General features: G+C 43.7%; 1 protein-coding gene across 27 annotated transcripts in view; it reads right to left on the reverse strand.

The window, feature by feature from the left end:
• CELF4 (CUGBP Elav-like family member 4) overlaps positions 1 to 24,648 on the reverse strand; it is a 710,355-nt gene that overhangs the window by 99,262 nt on the left and 586,445 nt on the right. For 17 of the 27 annotated variants that reach the window (XR_015799437.1, XR_015799436.1, XR_015799438.1 and 14 more), the window contains exons 4-5: positions 19,231 to 19,359; positions 14,415 to 14,494 (exon numbers count right to left, since the gene is read on the reverse strand). Coding sequence is in view for 24 of the 27 variants with exons in the window: in XM_088156391.1 (XP_088012517.1) it covers positions 14,415 to 14,494; positions 19,231 to 19,359 (209 nt within the window). In the remaining 3 variants the exon portion in view is untranslated. The remainder of the gene's footprint in view (positions 1 to 14,414; positions 14,495 to 19,230; positions 19,360 to 24,648) is intronic. The other 10 variants (XM_088156399.1, XM_088156412.1, XM_088156410.1 and 7 more) reach the window with 1 other exon arrangement.

Raw genomic sequence — 24,648 nt, forward strand, 5'->3', positions numbered from 1 at the left:
TTCCAAATGGAGTGTATACATAAATTAAGTAAAAGCTTTTCAAGAGTCCAAACATTACTGCCTGGCAGCAGGGAAAGATCACAGAATCAACTAGGATGGAAAAGGCCTTTGAGATAAATGAGTCCAACCTATGACCTGACACCAGACCATGGCACTGAATGCCACATCCAGTCCTTTCTCAAACACCTCTCGAGCACCAGCAACTGTCGCTACCACCTCCCAGGGGCAGTCCACTCCAATGCACAATCACCCTTTCTGTGAAGAAATTCCTCCTAATGTCCAACCTAAACCTCGCCTGGAGCAGCTTAGGACTGTGTCCTCTTATCCTATTGCCTGGGAGAAGAAACTGACTCTCACTTGACTACAGCCTCCTGTCAGAGAGTTGTAGAGAGCAATGTAGAGGTTCCCCCTGAGCCCCCTCTTCTCCAGGCTAAACAACCCCAGGTTTCTCAGACATTCCTTACAGGACTTACGCTACCCTTCACCAACTTTTTTGCCCCTTTCTGGACACACTCCAGCATCTCAATGTCCTTCCTAAGTTGGGGGGCTCAGAAGTGGACACAGTATTTAAGGTGGAGCCTCGTCAGTGCCAAGTATGGGGGAAGAATGACCTCCCTGCTCCTGCTGGCCACACTACTCCTTATACAGGCCAGGTGTCATTGGCCTTCTTGGCCACCTGGGCACACTGCAGGCTCATGTTCAGTCAGCTGTCAACCAGCACCCCCTTTTTGCCTGGGCACTGTCCAGCCACTCTGTCCCCAGCCTGTAGCAGTGTAGGGAGGTGTAGTGGCCAAAGTCCAGGACCCAGGGCCCCATCCATTGCTGGATTCAGTGCATCTCTCCAGCCTGTCGAGGTCCCCCTGCAGAGCACTCCTACCCTTCAACACTCCCCCACAACTTGGTGTCACCTGTAAATTTGCTGATGGTGGACTCAACCCCCTCACCCAGATCATCAATAAAACAGGACTGGGCCCAGCACTGATCCCTGAGGGACACCACTGGTGACTGCCTGCCAGCTGGATGCAGCACCATTCCCTACCACTCTCTGGGCCCGGCCATCCAGACAGTTCTTAACCCAGCAAAGAGTGCTTCTGTCCAAGCCATGGGCTGCCAGCTTTTCCAGGAGGATGCTGTGGGAGAGAGGGTCAAAGACTTTGCTGAAGTCCAGGCAGGCACCAGATGGGCCATCTGGTCATCAAAGGAGATCAGCTTGGTCAGGCAGGACCTGCCCTCCCTAAACCCACGCTGGCTGGGTCTCATCCCTTGGCTGCCCTGTAGGTGCCATAGCACTCAAGATGATCTGTTCCATAACCTTGCTGGGGACCAAGGGCAGGCTGATAGGCCTGGATTTTTCTAGACCCTTCTTCCAGCCCTTCTGATGGATCCATGTTCACACTGGCACATCTGGTCATCTGGGATCCTCCCACGTGAGCCAGGACTGTTGATAAATTATGGATAGTGGCTTGGCAAGCTCTTCCACCAGCTCCCTCAGCATTTTAGGATGGATCTCATCTGATGCATGGACTTGTGATCACCTAAGTGGCTCAGCAGGTCTCTTACTGCTTCTGCTTCCAGGGAGGCTGTTCTGCTTCCCATCCCTGTCTGCTAGCTCAGGTGTCCACCTGCTTCTCCCTAGAACAATATTCTTAGAAAAAGTTCTGTGAAGGTCTGGCCTTGCAGAATATATGCTTGAATTTCCTTTTCCTGCCAGCCCTGTAAATCTGCTCTGATTCAGTAGGTTACTAATCTCCACAGATGGTTAGACACCTTTTTTCTTCAAAACTGATGAATCTGGGCCTAATTTGCCAAAGTCATTAAATTTTGTTTCACTTTAAGCTTAGTGAATCTCCTGCTGGAGGCAAACATGTAAGTACTTTAACAGAAGGGTGTTTCGTGTAGGTGGACCTTTACATCTTCATTAGCTCAAATGGAGCCAGGTAAAAGTTCTGGGCCAAAAATATTTTAAAAAATTTTGTTATATTAAAGTTCCAGTGACTAAAGCTCTTGAGTATAAGATCCTGGATATGCAGATCCTATAAAATACCTTCCAAAATGTCAGCCATGAACACAAAGATGCTTAATTGAGTAGGTTCTGCTGGATGTTCCTCTTTTGGGCAATGACTGTATTCCTAAGTGTCACCACAGAAATGGTTTTTCTTGTGGTGGAAATTTTGCCTTAGCACTCCCTTTGTGACTACAAAGCAGAGCTGGGAGGATGCTGACTTTCAGCAAGACAATCAGGGTAATTTCCATGTGAGGATCCTTGATGTTAAGGCATAAAAGCCAAAGGAGGATTTCTTTGCTTTGGGCTCTGTCACCTCAGGCCATTTGGCGTGATGTCTCCTAAGTCTGAAAACAAATTTGGAATTTTTTCTGGAAATACCTATGCAGCTCTACTGAAAAGAGAGCAGCTGAATTAGACAGTGGGGTTTGACCCCAGCCTGGGATTTTAGGCAAGCAAAAGAGAAGCTACTGTCCAATTAAACTGCAGAGCAGTGGGAATTTCAGCTAGGCAGAAATGTAATTACCCAGGCTGGAAGGTGACCAAAAGGCCAGGACTAACATCCCTCCCATCTTGTGAAATATGTTATTTTTCTGAACTCAGGGCTTCAATTTCATGTCTCACCTGAAAGATGAGTAGGACAGCAGTCACTAGGAGCTATTTCCACTGTACAGTCCTGAGAGCTGGTTTAGACACTCTTGAGAGTGACAGAGATGGAGAGGGGAAAGGAAGCATTCATCCAGGACTGTAGTGATGGACCCTTTGATAATGCTGCTCTCTCAGTAGAGAAGATTCTTCATGCAATGTCTAAGCAGAGAGAGTTGCTGCAGGTACTTCCCTTCACAGGTCTCCAGAGCTGTTAATTTATTTGGAGTGGAAGCGTGATTTAGGTTTTATTTGCCCATTCACTACTTACCAGGTGTCTCTCAGAGCTAAAGTTATTGCTTTCCACAGGGCAACAGAATCATTGAGTCCTGGTGTCACTGTACCCAATTCTAATTAGGAAGAACTCAATATATAACCCAGGTGTTAGTATGCCTCTCGAATCAAAGCCAGATATCTGAAAAACCTAAACTTAAAAGCAGACTTCTTCAAGCACTTCTGCATTTTTCAGCTCATTTATGAAAGATAAAAGTCCTCACAAAATCATTCACCTTCTTTAATGCATTATGAAGTAGGAGGTATTGTTACACCACCAGACTAGAAATTCTTTCCTGATATTTAGGACTGTGAAAGCAGGAAATGATTTTTTGTCTATTTGAAGAAAAACATAAAATCCAGAATCCAAAAGAAAATGTTGCATATTTCCCCTTTCCAATAAGAGCAACATGATTTGAAAGATCAGGTATGTTTAGTTCCATATTAACTAAAAATATACTTCCCCATAAAATATCTTTACACCAAAAAAGGCTTAGTATGTTTTAGAAATTATTATTACTATTAAGAACATGTTTCGTAGCTGCAGTATAGAGCCTATGAATGATCTTTCCTTTCAGTAAAACAAGCAAGGATGAAAATAAGAGAAGTGGAATTATTCCAGAGTCATAAACTCAACTGACTATTGTCAAAGCAAAGTAGCATCTCTACCATCTATGAAGATCCTGATGCTTCAGGACTTTGCTCACAAGAGCACCACACCTCTTTGGCAGCTCAGGATGAAGACATGAATAGCCTATGATGACTTGGGGGAAAAAAAAAAGAGAAGTGAGGACGGGCTGGCAAGCTGGGCAGATGTATTTCAGCTGTTCATATGACATAAAAGAACATTTCCATGGCACTGCATTGCCAACAGCCTGCACATGACTGTGCCTCCCTGATCCCTGCCATGCTGCAAGACTCCAGGCTATCGTGGTGCAAACCATATTGCTCAACTGAGATAGTAAAAGATTTGAATTTTTAAAGAATATTTAAACTGGAGATCACCAAGCCCTGTCCAGCCATGGGCTGGACCAGATGAGCTTTAAAGGTTGCTTCTAACCCAAATTTTTCTATGATTTCACAGTTAATTGAGAAAATATTCTGCTTTCAGGAAGGTGTCACCCATGCTTTAATATACGAGAGAAACAGATGGTCAACTGAAGCTATGAAGTGGTGTAAATTCAATGAAGCTCTCCTGGGTTTTGGTGAAATAAGAAGTTTGTTTATGTTGAAGGATCTGCCCTTGCTGCATTACACTCCACAAAGACTGAAACATGCCACCTTCACAACCACTATTCCTGTGAGCACCAACCAGACAGACCTTTGGAATAGGAAGTCAAGCATGGTCCTCCATGTGATTTCACTTGCCAGTGGACATAAGAAACAAAGACATTGGTGTCTGGTAGAATTTGTGAATTTGTGTGAGCTTCAACTGCGTCTTATTTGAAAGTCATTGTTTTGATTCATTGAAAACATCTGTGTCCTCTAAAAATTAATTTTGAATTTTGCAAGACACATTTGGATAATTGCTACTGCTAATGCTATGTTTTGGATAGAGATAACATTCTACCAGTTACTAAGATCTTTCTGTTTTCCTCACAAGAATGTATGTTATCGATCCTGATCACATACCTGAGCAAGGCTAGGAAGGAGAGAATTAAAGGGAAAAAATGAGAAGCATCCAAAGTGATTTAATGCTGATACAGAGCCTACTTAACTATGTAGGAAGTTCCCACTGATATAAATGAGGCTTAGATCAAAAGATACAGGAAGAGAAAAGGAGGAAGAAAGAAATGCCCCCAAAGCAAGCAGAAGAGGTAAAGACAATGCTGACATCTTTAATCCTTATTAGAGGAAGGTGGTGATGCCCAGTGGAGCTACCTCCAGTAGGCCAGGAACTCCCTTGGCAGGCAGGGACTGTTTCATATCTCCCAGGCTGGAGGCTTATCAGTGACTCTGATATCCAAGGAAGGTCATTGCTTGTGAATTTTTTTAGCCCCTCCAGTCCTAATCTCACACAGATAAGAGTTGAGTGGAGCAAGAATTGCAGGGGCTGCTGTTATCACCAGGACCTGGGCAACTCTCAGCAGTGGCATCATCCTGTTCCTGCTTTCCTGCTTCCCCATGGCCACCTCCACAGCTGCTGATTTAATGCCCAACTCCCCTTGGACCTGTGGTGGATGGGTGAGTGGGTACCAATCAATTTTTTTTTCTGAAATGAGGTAATGTGGCTCAAGTGGTTATCACTTGTATCCTGTTTGGAGGCAGTGAATGCTGCAGGTCAGAGGGAACAGAGAAGCCCAGGGAAGATGTCCAGTGATGTCTGTCATGTCCCACAACTCACTCCAGTGTCCTGCTCGATGACTGTGTGGATTTGGAGATTTACCCAGAGAAGTGAAGGCCACCTTTGGTGCCAACATGATTCACATGCTGTGTCAGGCAGCCAGGCTGCCTGGACCTCTGCTCTGGGACCCAGAGATGATTAATGATTAATTAGTTAATATATGAAACTGTGGGAGAGGCAGGGAACGCAGTCTTACAATTTTACTTTTTATAGAAAGAATTAAGGGAAATTATGGCAACACTGGGAAACTGCTGTCCCAAAGCTTGTAGAACCAGCAGTCTTGATGGAGGTGGTGGGATGAAGTCTATGAGCTTTTTCCTCCCTCCATCCAGAGCCCACTACCCAACAAAAAGCAGACATGAGCTATCAAGAGTTGCTGGACTTTGGTGGTAGAAATGGCTGCAAACTAACATGTAGGTATTACATGTCTACTGCTTTGTTTTTCATCTTAAAGGACAACACACACCTTTATAAATGATGTTTAAGTAGCATATTCAAAAAAAATCATTCATTACTGGAAAGAGGGCCAAGCCTGTTGCTGATGACTCATTAATGGGTTCCTACAGTATTACTATTTTTTAATAGAAGGAATGAATGTCCTGTGCTTTGCTCTGAGTTAAACAAGACAGCCTCTATGCTGCCCAAAGACGTTGCAAGGAATATGTGTTCTTTATAGAGTTCCACAGAAAAGAGGAAAAAAGGGTCAGAGTCGACATCTCCATTTTCACCCATCAGCTTCTGTAACATCAATTGTGTAAAAGCAGGTCTCAGCCTTCTGCATTAATTTGGACAGGTAGACTGGCAGTGATGCTACCTTATTCTGCCCTAGACTTTGTGACTTTGGGCAACTAACTTTCAGCCAAAGTCAGGTATGAGTCATGAAGGACACTTAGATGCTGGAGTTTCATCAATTTTCAGCCTGGATTACCTCTGAAAATCTCCTCTTTATGTTTCTGTGATTATATAAAAGAAAAGTCTAATAGATTTTCCTTTTCCTGTTTTAGTTTCAAGAAGAGGAAGCTCACGGGAAGAACTTATGGCTCTCTCTGACTGCCTCAGAGGAGGTTATAGAGAGCTGGGGACTAGTCTTTCCTACTATGCCTGCAGTGGAATATCAGAGGAAATGGCCTTATGTTGAGGCAGGAGAGATCCAGACTAGATATTAGGAAAAAATCAGTTAGGGTTGTCAGGCATTGGAATAGGTTGCCCTGGTGGAGTCACCATCCCTGAAGATGTGTAAGAGGCATCTGGATCTGGGTGATGTGGTTTAGGAGTTACAAAGGTGGTGCTGGGTTGACAGTGGGACTCTTCCAACTTTGAGGATTCTGTGATACTGTGATTCTATTTATCCTGTGAGCCTGAGGGGCTCAGTGACTCTGTCTCTACTGACTCTCACAATTTGGCTTTTATTAATTGAGAACTGGAGCCCATGCTGGACTCTCAACGAAAGTAAATTTTGTTAGTTAATTAATACTCTGAATCGTGGTCTATTTGATTGTTATCTGTTTATGCTATGGGTTTGTCTATGGTTCTGTTTATGTTACTGGGATGTATTGAAGGCATTTTTGGGAAGGGAGGGGGTGAACTGAAGGCTTCAAGTTTGATATTCTTAATTTTGTATTTCCCAGATGTCAATAAATATTAAGATTTAGATTCTCAGCTGTTCACTGGTTATTACTTCTCTATGGGAACCAGGAGCAAGAACTGCTGTCACTTGGCTAAGAACAGGCTAAACATATAAATTAATTATGTAAAAGACTGGTTCACATCCATACAATGTATTATTGTTTCTTTTGCTTCTCTCTTGTGTCTTGTCTATTTTAAAGAGACATTCAGATGATCTAATTTCAGGCATTTTGGGCATCAATTCTAAACCCTCTGCTACTCAAGACAGTCTGTCTCAGGTCCTAGACCCTCTCCATCAACTGTAACAAAAGTAGATGACCCTACAGTAGATGACCTTGAAGTTTTATACTTTGATTGACACTTCGAAATAATTCATCCAGCCAGGTTAACCCTGCCTTTTAGTTAGCAAACTGCTGAGTGTAGGAACTGTCCTGTTAGAGGTTTTTATGGTGTTTAGCATACAGCGATTTTCTCTAGGATCAATAGTGACCACAGTTCCAACAGTAGAAGTCTGAGAGGATGCCTAGAAGAATTTCTGGGCGGATGAAAGGAATGTTCTAGTTAATGTGAGACCTGCAAACATGAAGCTGTGGCTCCATGCAGCCGTCTCACAGATTTGGATGGCTTCCTGAAGAATATGTCTTGCTGGAAATGGAATGCACTACAGGTTCTAAACAGCAGCCTAACTACCCCAACTTTGTGGAAAATGACAAACCCTTCTGAGCACTAAAGGCTGCCATGAGCCTGAGGGGAGAAGGGGAGTGTGCAGCTGGATGTGTGTGCGTATTTGTGAAGAAGGGAGGAGCAATGAGGAAAGTTTCTCCTATGAAAGAAATGATCTAATTTGAAGCAAGTCTCTCATGGGAAGAGCTGTGACAGAGGCTGCTCTGTTCCTGTTAATTTTCACAGTGCAGCTGTCAGCGGGTCTGTAAATAGTACTCTGCGAAGCCAACGCTTCCTATCCACACATCAACCATTCAATTAACAGAAGAACAGAAGAAGGAAATAAAGTGCACCACAGCCTTCTATCACGGCTTTGATGTTTTCCAGCAATTTATGAAAGTGTACACAAATCTAATTACAAGCCCCACTGCTTCCCATTTACATGGAGCTCCTCAAGTTCAGAGCTGTTTATATCAAAATAATTGTTAAAAATACCTCAGCTGATCCACAGCATTGTGGCCCCCCACTCACCGGAGCCACCAGGCTGCTCCTCCCAGGGAGTTCCTGCCGACTCAGTGCTTTGGTGCAGCCTGCTCCTGCAAAATCTGCTTGCCCACCATTCTGTGAGCCCAGCACCTGGGCTGCAGCTTCACCGTGCCCACAAAGGCTCATCGTCCTCATTTGCTCCACCTGCTCAGAGCTCCTTCTGCAGGCTCCACGCTGCTTTCCCCTCCACCCCGATTCACCTAAATATTCTCTGCTGTGTTAGTGGGGGTGAGCACAGCTGCCCAGCTGGTTTCCACCGTGGGGCTGTGTGTGAAGGCAGCTTCACAGAGCTTGGCAAAGCCGTATCTGCACGGTGGGAATGTGCAGCAATAACAGCAGCTCATTAGTGTGAGCTGGGGGCGGTTTCCTTGCTGGGGTGCCTGAAAGTCCAAAGCCAGGAAGATGAGTACCAGTGCCCTGTTAGCCATTAGTTTGAAAGGGGCCACTGCACAGGACAAAAACACTTCTAAGTCCTGGCTTAGTGCCTGGTATCCCTGTCCATGCCAGGGTGCTAGAACTAGATGATCTTCAGGGTCCCTTCCTACCCAAACCATTCTGTGATTCTTAGAGCAGATAATCTCATATTTAAGTCACTCTTACCTGATAAGCCAAACAGGTGACAAATTCCTCTAGTTCAAATAATGGAAAAAGATCTCTTATGGTATGAGGAGATAGACAGTACATTGTCTAAGGAAAGAAGACAATTTTTTCACCTGACTGTTATCCATGTTTGGCTGGGAATTTTTGTGCTACAGGTGGACTTCTAAACACCATGATGGACAGAGGCTCAAAATCAACTGCATTCAAGGTGTTATGTTATTAATATTTTCTTGCTTAATAAAAAGTGTAAAGTACAACAACTAGAGATCTAATCCACATGTCATCTAACAACACTGACGATAATTGCATGTTTTGATACAGGTGACTCCTGGACAGAGGTTTGAATTTGGTTTTGTCATTTGTGTTGATAAGAGTTACATGGAAAAATATTTAAGTGAAGGCCCCCAAGTTAACGAAGTTGCGCATTGCAGTACAACAGTTTTTTCAAAGTTCAACTAAACTGAATCTTTCTCTGAAAAGCAGATGTATGTTCAGTGCTTGTATCCAAGTCTTACATTCTCCCTTTTCACAAAACCAAGGATTCTATCTGAAAAGTAATTTCCATGGAAAATGTTCAGCCAGCTGTAGATAGACTTGGGATGCTATTGCCTGGATGCAGAGGAAATGCAGCGCTTTGACCAAGCTGCTGCAGGCTTCTGCAGTAAAACAAAGAGAGAATTTGGCCTGGGTGTTAGGAGAAGCCACCTTACAGAGGCGTGGAGGTCTTGATGGCCTTAAACATTATTAATTAAAGAAAAGTTACAGAATGAACATAGTGCTGACAATTAGTGTGTTAAGCAAGTTCACAGCACATCTAATGGAACAGGAGTCAGTGGACTCTGCTGCAGGATGCCTGGTTTCTGAATCCCAAACTGCTTTATCTGGGCAACAAACATCCAAGACACATTTCAGGTTTCCCCACATTGGTTGTGAACTCTTCACTTTAGGCTGCACTGATTTTATCTCGTTTTTAAGCAGTATTGGACCTTTTTCATTCTAAGTTACACTTTGGATGAAGAACCACTATTTTGGAGCCCGAGAACCCTAGCAAATTGATGCCTAAAATTAGCTAAAAAGCACACTTCTATTTGGACTTGCCTATTAGTTTGACAGGTTTCAAAATCTATTTCTGTAAAATAAAATTCCTCCAGAGGTATTTATTTCCCTCTATTGATTATGAGAGAAACTTAGATGACAAACTTAGATGACAGCCTCAGACATGAGTTTCTTAACTTTTGGATGTCTCAAATTAGGTTAGATGAGTCCCACTCAGGTATTCAGTCTATGTCTGTTATTGAGTTATCCATTATAATGGGACAGGCATGCCCAGAAGGTGATATTGCCCATCCTAGCACGGAAAAAGTGAAGAATGCACAAATGTCTGGAAATGTCTCTCTCTCCTTTCTGCAGGAATCCTAGAAGATATTTAGAATAGGTCACAAACTTTCAGACTGTTAAAGGTAAGTCAAGCACATCACACCCTTCACCTCTTCTCAGCCCTGTGCAGGAAATGTACACAGTACACCCTTTTTACCCCTTCCAGGAATGAATTCATAACCAAAGAAATTCTGAGTTGCCACAGTGGGTGATGGTGAAAAGGAGTGCAAAAATACTCTATTTTTTAACCCTGCATAGCTTCTGGATAGGATAATATTTGCTGTGACTTAAATGTGCATGATTCTGCCTCTCTACTCCACTCTCTTGAGACCCCACCTGCCGTGCTGCATCCAGCTCCAGGGCCCCAAATACAGGAAGGACATGGAGCTGTTGGACTGAGTACAGAGGAGACCACAAAGATGCTCAGAGGGCTGAGCACCTCTCCTGTGAAGACAGGCTGTGAGAGTTGGTGCTGTTCAGGGTGGAGAAGGCTCCAGGCAGACCTCACAGCACCTTCCTGTGCCTAAAGGGCTACAGGAGAGCTAGAGAGGGGCTTTTGAAAAGGTCTGGAGTGAAGTACAGAGGAACAGCTTCAGACTGAAAGAGGGCAGGCTTAGGTCAGCTGTTAGGAAGAAATTTTTTTCTGTGAGGGTGATGAGGGAGGCAGTGGAGCCTTTGCCCAGAGAAGCTGCAGCTGCTCCATCCCTGGAAGTGACCAAGGAGTTGATAAGGCATTGACCAGCCTGGTCCAGTTGAAAGTGTTTCCACTCCTGCTAATGGACAAATAGATGATCTTTGAGGTCCCTTTCAATCCAAACCATTCTGTGATAGCTCAATGAAGTTTTGGGAAGAGTCTGTTCTGTGTGGGTGGATGGACAAGGCCACATCTTAGATTTGTAAGATGTGTTCTGCAGAATGATTCTTCAACATTTGGCTGTTGCCCAGATATGAAGACGGGGAGAAGGAGAAAACCAAACTAAGGATGATGCCTAGGAAGGAGCATGACTGACAAGGAGAATGATAATATTGTTCAAAATGATTGAGAATGGAAGAGGAGGATAGAAAAGACAGGTTTTGGCTGGAAAAGTTCAAGGCTCAGTTTTATACATATTGAGCATGTTCTGACAGTTGAACATAATCAGGAGATGCTGGAAAGATGGACCAAGATTTTGGGTTGGACAGGAGTCAGTCCTGAAGCAGAAAAATTAGATCTGCAAGCTGTCACTACAGCAATAGCAGCTGAATCTGTGCTGGTGGAAAAGGCTGTTAGGGACGAGGCTTGGATGAGGAAGAGAAGAGAATGATAGGAAGAGACCTGTTTATGTCCCCATATGGATGGGAAACAGAGACAGGAGGGGATGGAGTAATCAAACTAAAAGTACAGGACATATAATTGCTGTTAACATATTATAAATACAAGTAAATGTATATGAAGGTTATGATCTCAACATTCTCATAAAGTTGATGAACTGATAGAAAATATAATCTAAAAAGACAAAAAGGAAGCTTTCTTGACAGGTAGGTGTAGAAGGAACTTTGTGCCTGCTCAAAAGTAAGAGATTTTGGGTAGCTTATTTCTACAGGAAATTGGTTGTGTAAAAATTGGAAGGATTTAGACTTGGTGGACCCTTAGGAGATACAAGTACCTTACACAGAGAAATGGGCTTGTAATGGCCAGGCATTTGTCCAAGGTAAGGTTAATTAAAAAAAAAAAAAAAAAAGAAAAAAAAAAGAGAAAGGAACTTTCATAAAAGAAAGTTGCCTTTTGAAACTATTAGGCAACATATGTTGTGTGAACAGGAAGTCACAGTAGAGCAATAATCCTGACAGCTGTGGAGAAACAGGAGTCTGCCGCAGGAACGAACGGCTCGAGACCTGACAAGAATGATGATGGATGCCCTGCTGGTGGTGCAGGAGGACAAACCAAGAGATGCTGAAATTGGCTGAACCACAGGAGCAGCGTTGAGTTGGCATCACAACCAGGCAAACAAGGCCATTCCTAGCGGCCAGAGGAATGGAAGGGGGCTGAAGGAAGATGGCAGAAGTGCCCCCCTCCTTCCCAAGCACGGAGGGCTGCGTCGGCGTCTCACCACGAGGTGGCTGCATTTCCCTGTGAACGTCCAAGCTGGTCCTGAGCATCGCTGCACACCCCGAAGTACCATGAAAACAAGGATGGGCACAGGCATCCGTACAGGCTTTGGCCTATCTCGTTTGAAGAGCTGTAGAAATTTTGAGCGCCTGTGGGAAAAGCCTGTTGTGCTCCACATGCTTCGTGGAGTGTTGGTCACTCTGCAGGTCCTCACGGGGTCTGCAAGGACCTGGTTGCAGTGTTGTGCCTGCTGGTAACTCATGGGAGACACAAGGCAATGCCATGTAACTTAGTTTATAATGAAGAGGAGGAAATGAATTTCCTCCTCGTTTTTTTCTGTGAACTGTGAGTATGTACTGTGAGGCTCAGTCAATCCATGGAAACTTGTGAAGTCATGGAAACTTGATTCTGAGTCTGGGATGGGCATCTAGTAAAGACTAAATTGTGTTGCTTTTTCAGATGCCAAGGTTTGGTTATAAAAGAATATTTCTATAACATTTGGTATTTGAGTCAGACGAGCCAAGAGGACAAATGGTCCCACAAAATTGACCCATGAAGTAGCCAAATTTTCAGGTGTTTTGTATATCCTAAGCTCAGGTGATACCACAAGGATGGAGTCATAAGTTGTTTCCAGGTGGTTGTGAGAGAAGTATGTTTTTGTAATCCAAGGTGTTCTGAAAGTAGGAACGGAAAGGTCTGGGGAGGAATAATGATATTTTGGGTATTCTAGATCTAGATAAAATCATTAACTCTCCTTGTGTTTTGTCTGTTTTCTCATATCTTCCTCTTGCCTTTGCCACAGGAATTTACAGGTTTTTTGGGATGAAGACTGACTTATTACTAAACTTTTCTGTGGTACCACACCCTACTCAATCAAAATTCCTAATGTTGGTTTATAGACATTATCACTTTGTGTCAAAGTCACTAAAAGTAGCTCTTTGACCTGCCTCAGGAAAGATGTCCATAATATATCAGCATAATATATATCCCATAATATATATGGGATGTCAGCATCAAGCCCAACATCTGGTTTTGTTAGAAGGAGCCTTCTAGGAAGAGACTCTTAAAAATATTTAAGTACTTCAAAATATGGAGATCCCATCTTTGAGCAGACTTTTTGGGTACCATCACTGGTAAACATGTACCATTTTTAAACTGATTTGTCTAAGATGGGATTCCAAGAAATGAGATCTTGATGGTTTGCTAGTTTTAGAAACCTTTTTGCTTGTAAAGAGTTTTCCATTTTCATCCCTGCAAAGATCTAGAGAAAATCTGTCAGGCCTACTTTAAACTTATTTGGATAAATTCATGAATTTACATTAGAGTCTCTTATTGAAAGGGAGATTTTACACTCTCAAATATTTTTAATTGAGCTTTCTTGTATCTTTTCCAAGTTGTCAGCATGCTTCTTAGCCTTCCATGATTTACACTGTGGATAATTAGTAATAAAAATAATACACTATTATAATAAACCAAAACAAGTTATACTGGATTTTCTTCTCCTACTGACAGTGGAATGCCTTACACTCTTCTCTATCTCATGATGGTGTACAAATATCTATTTGTATAGAAAATACAACCCTATTTCTATTTTATTGAGCAATCAGTCTTGAAACCCCATATGACTAGAAGGTTTTGCAAGTGGACTGATCCCTCAGATGTTTCCTGGAAGATCCAGTAATTTCACACTTTCAAAGGGCAGCTGTAGGGGACCAGATTTATGCCTAGGTTAGTACTATTGTGATAACAGTGAAAGGTGCCCATCACTGTTGTGATTTTTCTCTAGCTTCAACTAACATGATGTGAACACGCTTCTCTCTGCTGGCAAAAAGTTCTTTTATCCTTTGCCTAGAGACAGGGATTCTCTGAGGAGGGAAAATTAAGACACCCTTAGACACCAGTTTCTACTTGATTCCAGATTTCTACTTGATCCCTCTGAAACTTGAAAGGTCGTGCTCATGGTGAGTCTGACCCAAAGTTTTTGGCATGTGTGACCTGTATGCCTACTTTTTTCAGGTCATAAAAACTGCTGGTGACAAAATACAGCACCCACAGGGGTTCTGTGCCTATGAGGAATGACAGTGTCATCCCAGCCTTTCCTCTGAGCAGTTAAGCACACCCAAAGCACCGGGTAGGGCCTTGGATCATGAGTTGCAGAGCACAGATAAATAAGTTCTCTTCCTCAATCAGGCCACAGGGCAGCCAGGGCTGGCCTGATTCTCACTTGCCCGTGTTACAGAGCTACTCACCGGCATCGTCTGGCTGCCATGCAAGGCATTGATGGCAGCTTGGGCCTCTGCATGTGAAGAGTATTTCACAAATGCACACCCTGGAAGAGGAAAAAGAAGAGTGTAAGAAAGTTTGCATGGATACCATGAAATTCCATCTAGCTAAGTATCCTGTCGTCAGAACTAACCAATGATATAACAAAAAAAAAGTGTCCTGGTCCTTTTCCAGAGCCCAGAAATCAGCAGCCTGAGGACCTCTTAAGGCTATGCTGCTTCCAGGATTCCCACATTTCTTGTAGTAAGTACTGACAGACACAAACTTAGCAAGTACGTCTTGAATCTAGTCATGTTTTGACCTCCACAGCTTTCCACAGCAGAATCTTGCACAGTTTTACAATTTATTGGGTGAAAAAGCTGTTTCTTTTATTTGTATTAGACTTAATGCCGAGTGTTCCTCCCTCTGTGGCTGTGAGAACCAATATGGAAGCATTTGCAAGTTATTGGAGAGCTGCACGTACTTGATACAAGCAACCACAGGACAAATGTACAGAAGGCATTCAAGTTACTCCAAACCCACAAGGTACCTCATCATATCATTGCTTGGTAGAGCTGTGTGACAGACTGCCCAGAGCTTCTCTTGGCTCTGAGCCACTTAGGTCTGGCAAAGCATGAGACACCTTCTGGTGCAGTAGCAGGGGTGGGAGAGGTACCCATGTGTTGATTACCATCCTGTCACCACTAAAACTTGAATCTTAGTTTTTCATAGCTGCAAAGTCAGTGCCTGTGTAGGTGTTCTCTTCTGGACACTAGGGAAATGTGGGCAGTGTTCCTCTGGCCTGTATTGCCGTGTAGGGAATCTCACACCAAGCTCTTACAGAAGGTTTTGGGGCAGAAAGATGCATTTATGGATGTGTGCTGGAGTGCAAAAATGATCAACACTTCAAAGGGTTGCATGCACTTCTAGGGTGGGGGAAAGTATTGCCAACACTCCCAGCTACAAGCAAACTGACTCAGAGACGGGAAGGGTAATTTCCATATGCTAAGGCGGTTTTTGGAACAGATTGGGAGAGATCTGAGAAGTTTTGGCTTCCATCCTCTTCTATTACTACCAACGACTTTTGAGCTTTTAATCAATTTGCAAAGCCCTCTCGGTTTCCCTGAAGGGGTGCAGATTGCAGGGCACAGGATGCCAGTCCTGACAGTGGGATGGCTCTCCTTCAGCCCCTTTGCTGCATCTTTAGAAGGTCTTCACACTCTTTTGGATCCCTACAGTGCAGGGTGGAAAATGAAGCAATACAACTTGCAAAGTAGAAGAATGAACCCCAAAGGTCCCTAAAATAATCACTGCAGGCTGATAGAAGTGAGATTGAAGAAAGTAGTGATAGCCCCTTCTAAAACCAATATACACATATGAAATTTCGTACAGTTCACTTTGTGGGCTGTTCACTTTGCGTCACCCTCTCAGCACTGTGCTCAGACTGTATTTCAGGAAAGGCCCAATGATTATTGCTAATAGTTGGATCTAATTTATAAGGAGCTGAGGGGAGACAATCATGAGAAAATGAGATAGATAAACTTCAGGCTGGAAACAATAGGGATCAATTATGACATAATCCCAGCCCAGCATTCCGGGGCTCCTGAGATACTGCGTCTTCCTCTTCATTAATCAGAGATAATCCAGAATTAGGGTGTTTAATTATTTGCAGAGATTCTTTTGTACTTTCTGCTTCTAAAAAGAAGATGCTGATTAGCAAATATACAAAAGCTTTCCAGTTCCAGTCACCAATTTAATTTAGAGCAGGATTTTTGGCTGTGATGCTGCTGTCATGTCGAAGGCTTCACTCTTGTCAGTTGAAATTCACCCCTGTGCTGAGGGTCCTGATGGATCAGTGGAGCTGGATAAAGGTGGGAATAAAGGGAGTAGCAGGCATTTATCTTGTTTAATGCCCAGGATGCTAATGGGATCCCTCCTACTGCTTTCTATTAACTGCTTCCAGTAGGTTTTGAGGCAGCAGGGTGAGTGAAAACCCACGTTTTACTGGTGTAAATGGCAAGGCCATAGCAGAGATCCCAACATTTTGTCCTTTTTTTGTTCGTGCATTCAATCGGATGGCTTCTGTACACAACAGCAAAAGTGCACATAATCTTCCTTCCCATTGTCTCCAGAACTGCCTCCAGGAGCTGGTGAGCTGAGGACGTGAGTCATGTCACTCTTCTCAGAACAATGGTGTCCTTTTGACAGGAGCAGCTCTGGAGAGTGAAGGGATTTTGACACACACAGAGATATAACCTCTGCTGAACAGGGTGATACATGTGCTTAAGGTTTTCTTGTTCCTTTGCTTCCAGACTAGAGCTGGGAGGGCTGCCCTGACTGTTTTGTCAGCTTGGAGGAATCTGCAGAATCAGGCCCTAGGGTTGTAATTGCAGAGGGTAGTAAGGCTCTTCTTGTGGAGGGTGCTGTTGGAAATTTTTACTTTCTGAGTTATTGAGGAAGACTGCTGAATGGGGAAAAAAAATTAAAAAGGGAAAAAGAATAGCTCACAGAGGGCAGCAGCAGTGGAGACTGTGGGTCCTTCTGCATCCACTTCAGGTCCCTCACCTGAGAACTCCTGCACTCTTGCCTGAACCCTGGTGAGCTTTACCTGGAGTGGTGCAAAATCACTCCATCCTCTCTCAGGAAAGACAGGTGCTGCATTCCCCTTCAGGGTGAGAAATTCCTCAGTCACAGATCTTATGTCACTTGGTTACCTGCTCCAGCCACTGCTCCTAGCACTGGGACTCTTGCAGGAGGTATTTCTGCAGAGGTTGAAGGCCATTCTCCGTGGCTCAGGAGAGCACCCAGGGCTTCAGGAAAGACTTAGGCAGCTTTTTGGCTATGTCTGGACTGTGATGGGGTAAAACTGGGGGGCTGCAACCCAGCTTTTGAGAGCAGTGCTTGCACTGAGCTACCTGGAGGGCGTAGAGGCTCACCACAGGGATACCTGCTGGGCTGGGTAGGATTTAAGTGCCTGGGATCTGACTGCTATCTGGAATTTCGACAATCTGCTTAAATCTCAACTTACGCAGAATTTAAGCCTTATGGGTTTTACCCAAAATAAGTAGCTCACAAGCAATGTGTGTCACATATTGGTTTCTAGCAGATGGAAAACATTACAGACCGGGAATAACTTTGTGGGAGTTGTGGCTTGCCTGACTGTCTCCTAAGATAAGGGCACTAGCCTTAAGTTTTCCATTGGATTGACTGCTCTGTGTGCATGTGTGCATGCACGAAACCGTGTATGTGTAAATTAGGAGCTTCACATTCTCAGTAAATAGCACCAGCAAATGGAAGCTGGTAATATTAACTCTGTCAAGGCTCAGTATTGATCCTGAACAGCTCAGTGAAACGTCAGCCTGAGACTGCAGCCTGCTAGCACTAATAATTAAACTGGTTAGCAATATGGAGCTGCCACTCAGATTCTGTCTTATAATGAAATTGTTTTAGAAAGAAAAAAAAAAAAGATAGAGCAAGTGTGAAGACAAGTCTGTGGGTTGGATCTCCTCTGGAATTTGTTTCTTACAGAACTCAGACTTTATTGCCTTTATTATTACTCTGTTTAAGTCCTTTGTCATTAGATTTCTTTCCAGGTGGAAGCAGACAGACACAGGTTTTTTTTTTGCTTTTCCCCAATTTACTGATTTGTTCAGTGAATGACATGCTTAACTGTCTGCTGTCATGATTTTTGGAGCTTCTCTAGGACATCTTAGCCTACTACTTCCCCGTGAGCCAGCCCCTGTCTTTGGGTTTTGAGCAAATAAAGTAACCACAAAACTGAAAAAAGGTGCCCACAGCTTATTTTCAGCCATTTATATCAGGAAGGCTGAACTGTGATGTGTATTGAACAGCTATGAGACTGGTGAAAAGTATTTTTTTTTGGCCACCAGTGATTTTATGGAATAACAATATCTTTCTCCAGTGCATCACTGTGATTTGGATTTTTTTGCCTCGCTGTTGCAAAAATGTGCTGGTTGATGTTGTCACTTGTCAAAATATCCAGTGAGATAAGAACTGTGTTGGTAGGACTGGCCTCTTCTCTGGTGTTGCACATGCCAACACAGTTTATGTTGTATTATATGCAGATCAATATTTAATGGACACATTATACTGCCAGGAGGAGAAGGTTTCCTATTCAGATTGAAGTTTGTCTAGAGACTTATGGGGGGAAAAGTATGACCTTCCTGCACAAGAGAGAAGCCTCATTCTCACACCTGGGCTGTAGCAGAAGGTATTTTGTGCTATCCAGGTAAAAAGGTGGCAGAAGGAGGAAAGACACCTAGTTTTGCAGTGAGGGATTTGTGTGTTTCAAACAGTAAATGTGTAATGAGTGCAATATTTAAACTGGCACCTGTACCCTTGCAGCTGCAATCACTGGTATAAGTCCATGCAAAGACCAGGTGAAGAAGGGAAAGACCTGGGGCTGGTGGATGAGAGATAAACAGAGGTGATGATGGAAGCAGTGAGTTGAGATGTAAAGTACCAATGCTGGCTTTTTTAAAGGAAAGAGTCATCCTGTTCAATGAGGTGGGGAGAGCACATCTTCAGTGAATGTAAAGGCCTTGTGTTCAGAGGTTCAGAGGGGAGGCATCAGTTTGCATGTGGTGAGGCACGGCCAGTTGGAGATGTGCCATGTCCAGCTTCTTCCTCTCACACACAAGCAGAGAGTGACAAGCAGAGTAAAAGTGTGACCCCTCCTCAAGTAAGTGGTGTTCTTATGGGGGCTGCACGGTACTTTTGCCACACCAGAAAATGATACATACACAAAGACCAGTGTCTAGCTCAACACAAGCCTTCCCTTACCTTTGCTGTTGCCATCGGGTCCCCGAAGGATCGTGCACTCCTCAATGTTGCCAAACGCCTCGAATAGCCTGCGCACATCGTCTTCCGACTGCTGCTTATTGAGCATGCCCACGAAGAGTTTTCTGTCTTCTGGAACAAAATAAAGAGATGCTTACCATATTTCAGGGGGGATGTGAAAGCCAAGATGGCTCAGTATCACATGCAGCACGAACAGTGACTTCACCAAGGTGACACATCTCTAGCTGCTAGCCTTTTCAGGTGGCTGGCGCAAAAAAAACCTTAGCAGCCTCTGGCTTCACATGAGTACTTGGAAATAATCCAGCAAATTTTGGAAAACCAAACCACCAAACAACAAACAAAAAAAAATGGTTTGTTTATATATAAAATCTTTATCTGCCTCTTAAAATCTAAGCACCAAAAGTTTTCCAAATCAGCTTCTTCTGATCAGTTTTTGCAGTTGGTTGGCAGTAACTGAAATGACAACATTGCTCAGACTGCAATCCAAGAGGAATGTGATAAATATAGTATATTGGAACTGAGTCCAAATGAAAAATAACATACGTTAGTAGCCCTCGCAATACTAAATAAGTTGCAGAAAAAAAAATGTTTAACATAAGCTTTTTAAAATCAGGATATAACAGAAGTCACAGCCTGTAAACTGGAGATTTGTCATTCATGCCCACTCAGAGACATGTATCTACAAGCTTGGATGAGATTTTTAATATATTTATAAAGTTCATTTGAAATAAGCCCAAAGTTTTTGAAACTTAAATTGTTTTTTGAAACTTAAGTTAACTTATACGATTGCTAATATCTGAGATAGTTCAGGCAGGTGGTATTTCATGCCAAAGCAGGATGTTTTCTGCTAGTGGATAATTGCATTTTGAACAAGGATGCTCAATGTGACCCAGCACTGTTCACTCACAGCCCAGAGAGCCAAACGTGTCCTGGGCTGCATGCAGAGCCCCGTGGGCAGCAGGGCAGGGAGGGGATTCTGCCCCTCTGCTCTGCTCTGCTGAGACCCACCTGGAGCACTGCATCCAGAGCTGGGGTCCCTGCACAGGAGGGACAGGGAACTGTTGGAGCAAGCCCAGAGGAGGAAATGGAACTAGATAAACTTCAGGGTCCCTTCCAACCCAAACTATTATATGATTTATACTTGGACTTAAACCAAGTTTGGGGATCTTCATGAGACACCTCCAGAAAATATTGATGAAAAAAATGATTGTCTGAAGAATCTCAGAGAGGGCTGAGTGACACCTCTTGATCAGAGTTCTGTTCAAAGACTACTACCATTACACCCAGAAAAGAAGGAAATTTGCATAGTTTACACCGTGTATGTAAACAGGCCATTTGCACATGATTCATAAATGTCTTATTTATGATTCATTAAACACTATGTAAATGTGTGAACCAAGAGGGTTTTTTCAGAGCACGTTACAGAGCAGATGTAGCTAATTTGAATAAATATATGTAAATATCTAAATAATTAAAAAAAATTAATTTATTTTTTTAGTGTACAGGTTAACCTGAAGCTGAACAAAACACTGGTTTGCAATAACCCTTTTCTGGCTGACTAATTGGGCAATTCATGTCACTTTTGTTCACTGAGAAATCACTGGAGTAGGCAATCTGCTCTGCTTCAACCAGTGTTTGATCAAAATTCCCCTCTCCAAGATGCACCTGCACATTGGCAAATTACTTTACAGCCTTGGATGTGAATAATTTTTCATGCAGTGGCTATTGAATGAGGATATTAGGAGCTTTCAACCCTGCAGTCGAATTATCCATGACAACCAAAAGTGTACTGCCCACAGAAAAGCAGGAATTATGTCGCCTTCAGCTAGGCTGCTGAACTGGTAGGAAAAATAGGTTTGGGGAGATACAGGTACACTTCTGATTGGTCAGAAAAACAAAAATAGCCTTCTGATAGACCTGTTAAAACAGGAAATATTCCTACTTTATATTGGAATTGATTATGTAGAGAGGCGTTTTGAAGTCTTTGATGGCAACCAAAAGTTCAGATTGTAGTGGTGCACAAACCTAGTGTGCACACCACCGAACACCATGCAGCTTGTATGCTGTCTCCACCTCACAAGAAGGTGATTTGGACATGTGAAAGGCTTGTTTGCCTAATGGCCAAAGTGTCCTGCAAAAGAGGCTCCAAGATGCAAGGTAAAAGCCTTAGGAAGCAGCTGCTGAAGCTCGCTGTGTGCTCTGGGGAGTATCTTTCAGTCTAGGGCATGGCAGAGCCTTAGGAAACAAGTCTAGTCCAAAGTCCAAAGATTTCCCAGATATTGGAAGAAAACCCACCTAGCAAACGGGACCAGCTTCCTGCAAGGTATTATAGGGAGGGAGCAGATCATCTGGAAAGAACTAGGAACATGATTGGCAAAAGGTTTTGCCTAGAAACTTTGAGTCTGTTAAATACTTCCAGCACAACAGAAGAGTGTTATATTGCGCTTTATACAGCTTCCCCTGTTTCAAATAGGCTGCATCAGCAAAAGCACTTCTATAGCTGTGTAACTGTTTTCACCAGACTTTTTGCTAATATAAATGTATCATTTAAAAAAAAAATCACATCCCTCCTCTGTCAGCAAAACTCTCTAGTGTGGAACTGGCCTGAAACTGCCTTGTCTGGTCTAGTTTATGCAAGCTAAAACTAGGTGTTTTAGGAACCACTCCAATTATTATTTTTACATCCCCCACCCTGCATCTTTGCAGTACACTGGGACTGTACTGGCTGGCAGATGGTGTGGTGGTGCTTTGGTGAGCTGCCCATGAGATGGTCAGGGACCATCAGGAGCAGGCTCTGTCAAAGGGGAGGATCACCTTCCCCAGGAACTGCAGGTCCAGGGGAGATGGAGTGAAGGGGATCACCATGGACAGCCACTGCGTGGACATCACCTCCAACCCTATATCCAAATCAGCATCCTGTCTCCCTCCTGAAAAACAGCACCCTGTGTAGTCAGGGGAATCATTTGTTACATCTGCCATCTCCTAACTCTACACAATCACACACTAGACTGATAAAAAATGAGTCGATTTAACAAGTTTTTTTTTACTTTCAGTACTTTCTATTACAAAGTGCTGCATTTGCCTCTCACATCCCAGCTCTTTCAGGGAGCTCAACACTGTGTTTTAATGACACTCTTCAATATCTTGAGTAGAAAAAGAGAGGGAAGAGTCCAGTAGAAGGGACCATTCAACATGTTCCAGTACTTGGCTAATGAGTTTATCCTCTAATGATCTTTTATGAGCCTCTTACAACCTAGGCATCATCATACACTAATCTTCCACAACCCAAAAAAAAACCTGACATGCCATGCACCAAGACAGCTACTTCTGATTTGTAAATATGTCTAAATAAGGCCATGAGTTTGCAAGAATAAAATGAAGAAGGGATGTGCTGATGTCATCAAGGTGTGTCTTGAGCACTGGTGCACACCACTAGTGCTTCTCACCAGGTGTTTTCAGTGTCTCTAGTGAGATTTGAAGGCACTATATCCTACAAAACTGAGTTTTAGGCTGCACACAAGCCTGGAGCAGTCCTAGATGATGCTGTCCTTAAGTTCTGCCTGGTTATAGGGTCAGTCTCTACCAACAATAATCCACCCATATCCTGAGACCCAAGCTTCCTCCTTTTTTAGTGACACATTGTTCTAACTACATGTGTGTCAGGATCCACACCTGAATTTCAGAGCACTGGGCAGACTCAGTCCCCTGTCTCCTCCACTGCCAGGCTCAATGCTCAGTGCCATTTCAGACTGTGGGGCAAAAACCTTCACATCACGCTTCCTAAGACTGGAGTCCCAGACCAAAGTGAGTCAAGGAGAACAGAAATATTACTGTCCAGGGCAGAAAAGAGGCCAGACATGAGCAGGGATGTCCCCAGCATGAGCTGTGGACATGACCTTGTGCTCCAACCTAAACTGGCCCGTGGCCATGAGAGGCAGCTGTACCTCACAGTACCACACAGCCTTGCTCAATGGAGATGGGCACCCAGGAGGAGCATCCTCCATGTGCTCCCTATGAGGGGAATGAAGGTAGTGAGCTTACTCAGCATGCCTTAGAACAGGTGTGATGAAAGAAGCCTATTCCATGTAGCCTCCTCAAGGCCGCACGTGCATCAAGTATTGATTCATATCTGAGCATTTTCCCTTTGCTTTTGTGAGGAACAACCTGTCCACATTTCTATTACATTCTCTGAAGTCACAATTTCAGTTTCTACCTCATCTGAGGACTCCCCACTAACCTTGCCGCAGCAACAGCCTTAAAACCAGCTTCACTATGGGCAGCGACGTTGCCCTGCAACATTGCAACTGAATATGGTGTCCATGTGAACCTCTTCTCTTCATGTTTTTGTCTTCCCTCATGATTGTACACCCCATTATCAATCTTTTCTACAAGCTGAGTCCATCATGCCTGCTTTGCCATGGAAATGTACAACCATGGGTGGATATTTTTGTGTGTGGTGGCACCCAGGAGAGCTAAGGAGGTTTTTGCTGGTGAATTCTGATAATACTGAAAATTAAGCTCCTGTCAGCTCTGCCCCATTTTGCCATAAACAAGCCACAGCAGTGACAGAATGTAGCACCCCAAGATCCTCACAGGAGGACAGGAAGGGAGAGAAAAAACACTGGAATGGCAAATCAGAGATCCCAGAGATGTCCCTTTGCTGACTTTTCCAATACCCCTGTGGAGCCAGGCTTCCCTCTTCTTGACCACTCTGCCAGGAGTGGAGGATTGTGCCTGTCAGGAAAAGCTGCAAGGCACCGTGGTGAAGAAAAGCAACTTGTCAGATAAATATACAGCATCTATAGACCTCCCTGCAGTGTTTATATGCAGCCTTGGCACCTTCCCCAGCGCAAATAGGGGTTAAATTATTCCCTGTTCTATTTGTATTTAAATGTTATGTTTCCATGATGAGTGTAAGGCAGAGGTGTCAGATGGGCCCTGGCGAAGGAGGCGGCGCACGTGAAAGGTGAAATAACAGAGCACTGCAAACCAAGTGCTGAGAGGAGATGGGAAGGGGGGACACTGAGAGAGGGGGAGAAGGGGGAGGACGGGCACTAATTAAAGAGACAGAAGGGACAATGAGATGCAGGATGTTTGACCCTCTGTGGAGCAAGAGGACAAGAACAAGAATCACAGCAATTGTGGAGGGACTGGGGGAAAATTAGGGTCACTCGCAGGGAGACATGACACAGGATTGTGTTTATCCAGATAGCTCTCGCTAATGCATGTGTGTGCGTGGGGGTACATTTAGATAAGAGTATATAAATACACTTGTGTTCTCGTATTCCTCATGCAAAACAAAGAGGTTGAATCCTTGTATCAGGAAAGCACAAACCAGCTTTACCATCTAGAACGTGGCTCCCGAGGCCTTGGAAATAAAGAGGGACAGATTTACCATCT

This window comes from Sturnus vulgaris, chromosome Z (assembly GCF_052056855.1).
Source record: "Sturnus vulgaris isolate bStuVul1 chromosome Z, bStuVul1.hap1, whole genome shotgun sequence".
In the NCBI taxonomy this organism is placed as follows: Eukaryota; Metazoa; Chordata; class Aves; order Passeriformes; family Sturnidae; genus Sturnus; species Sturnus vulgaris.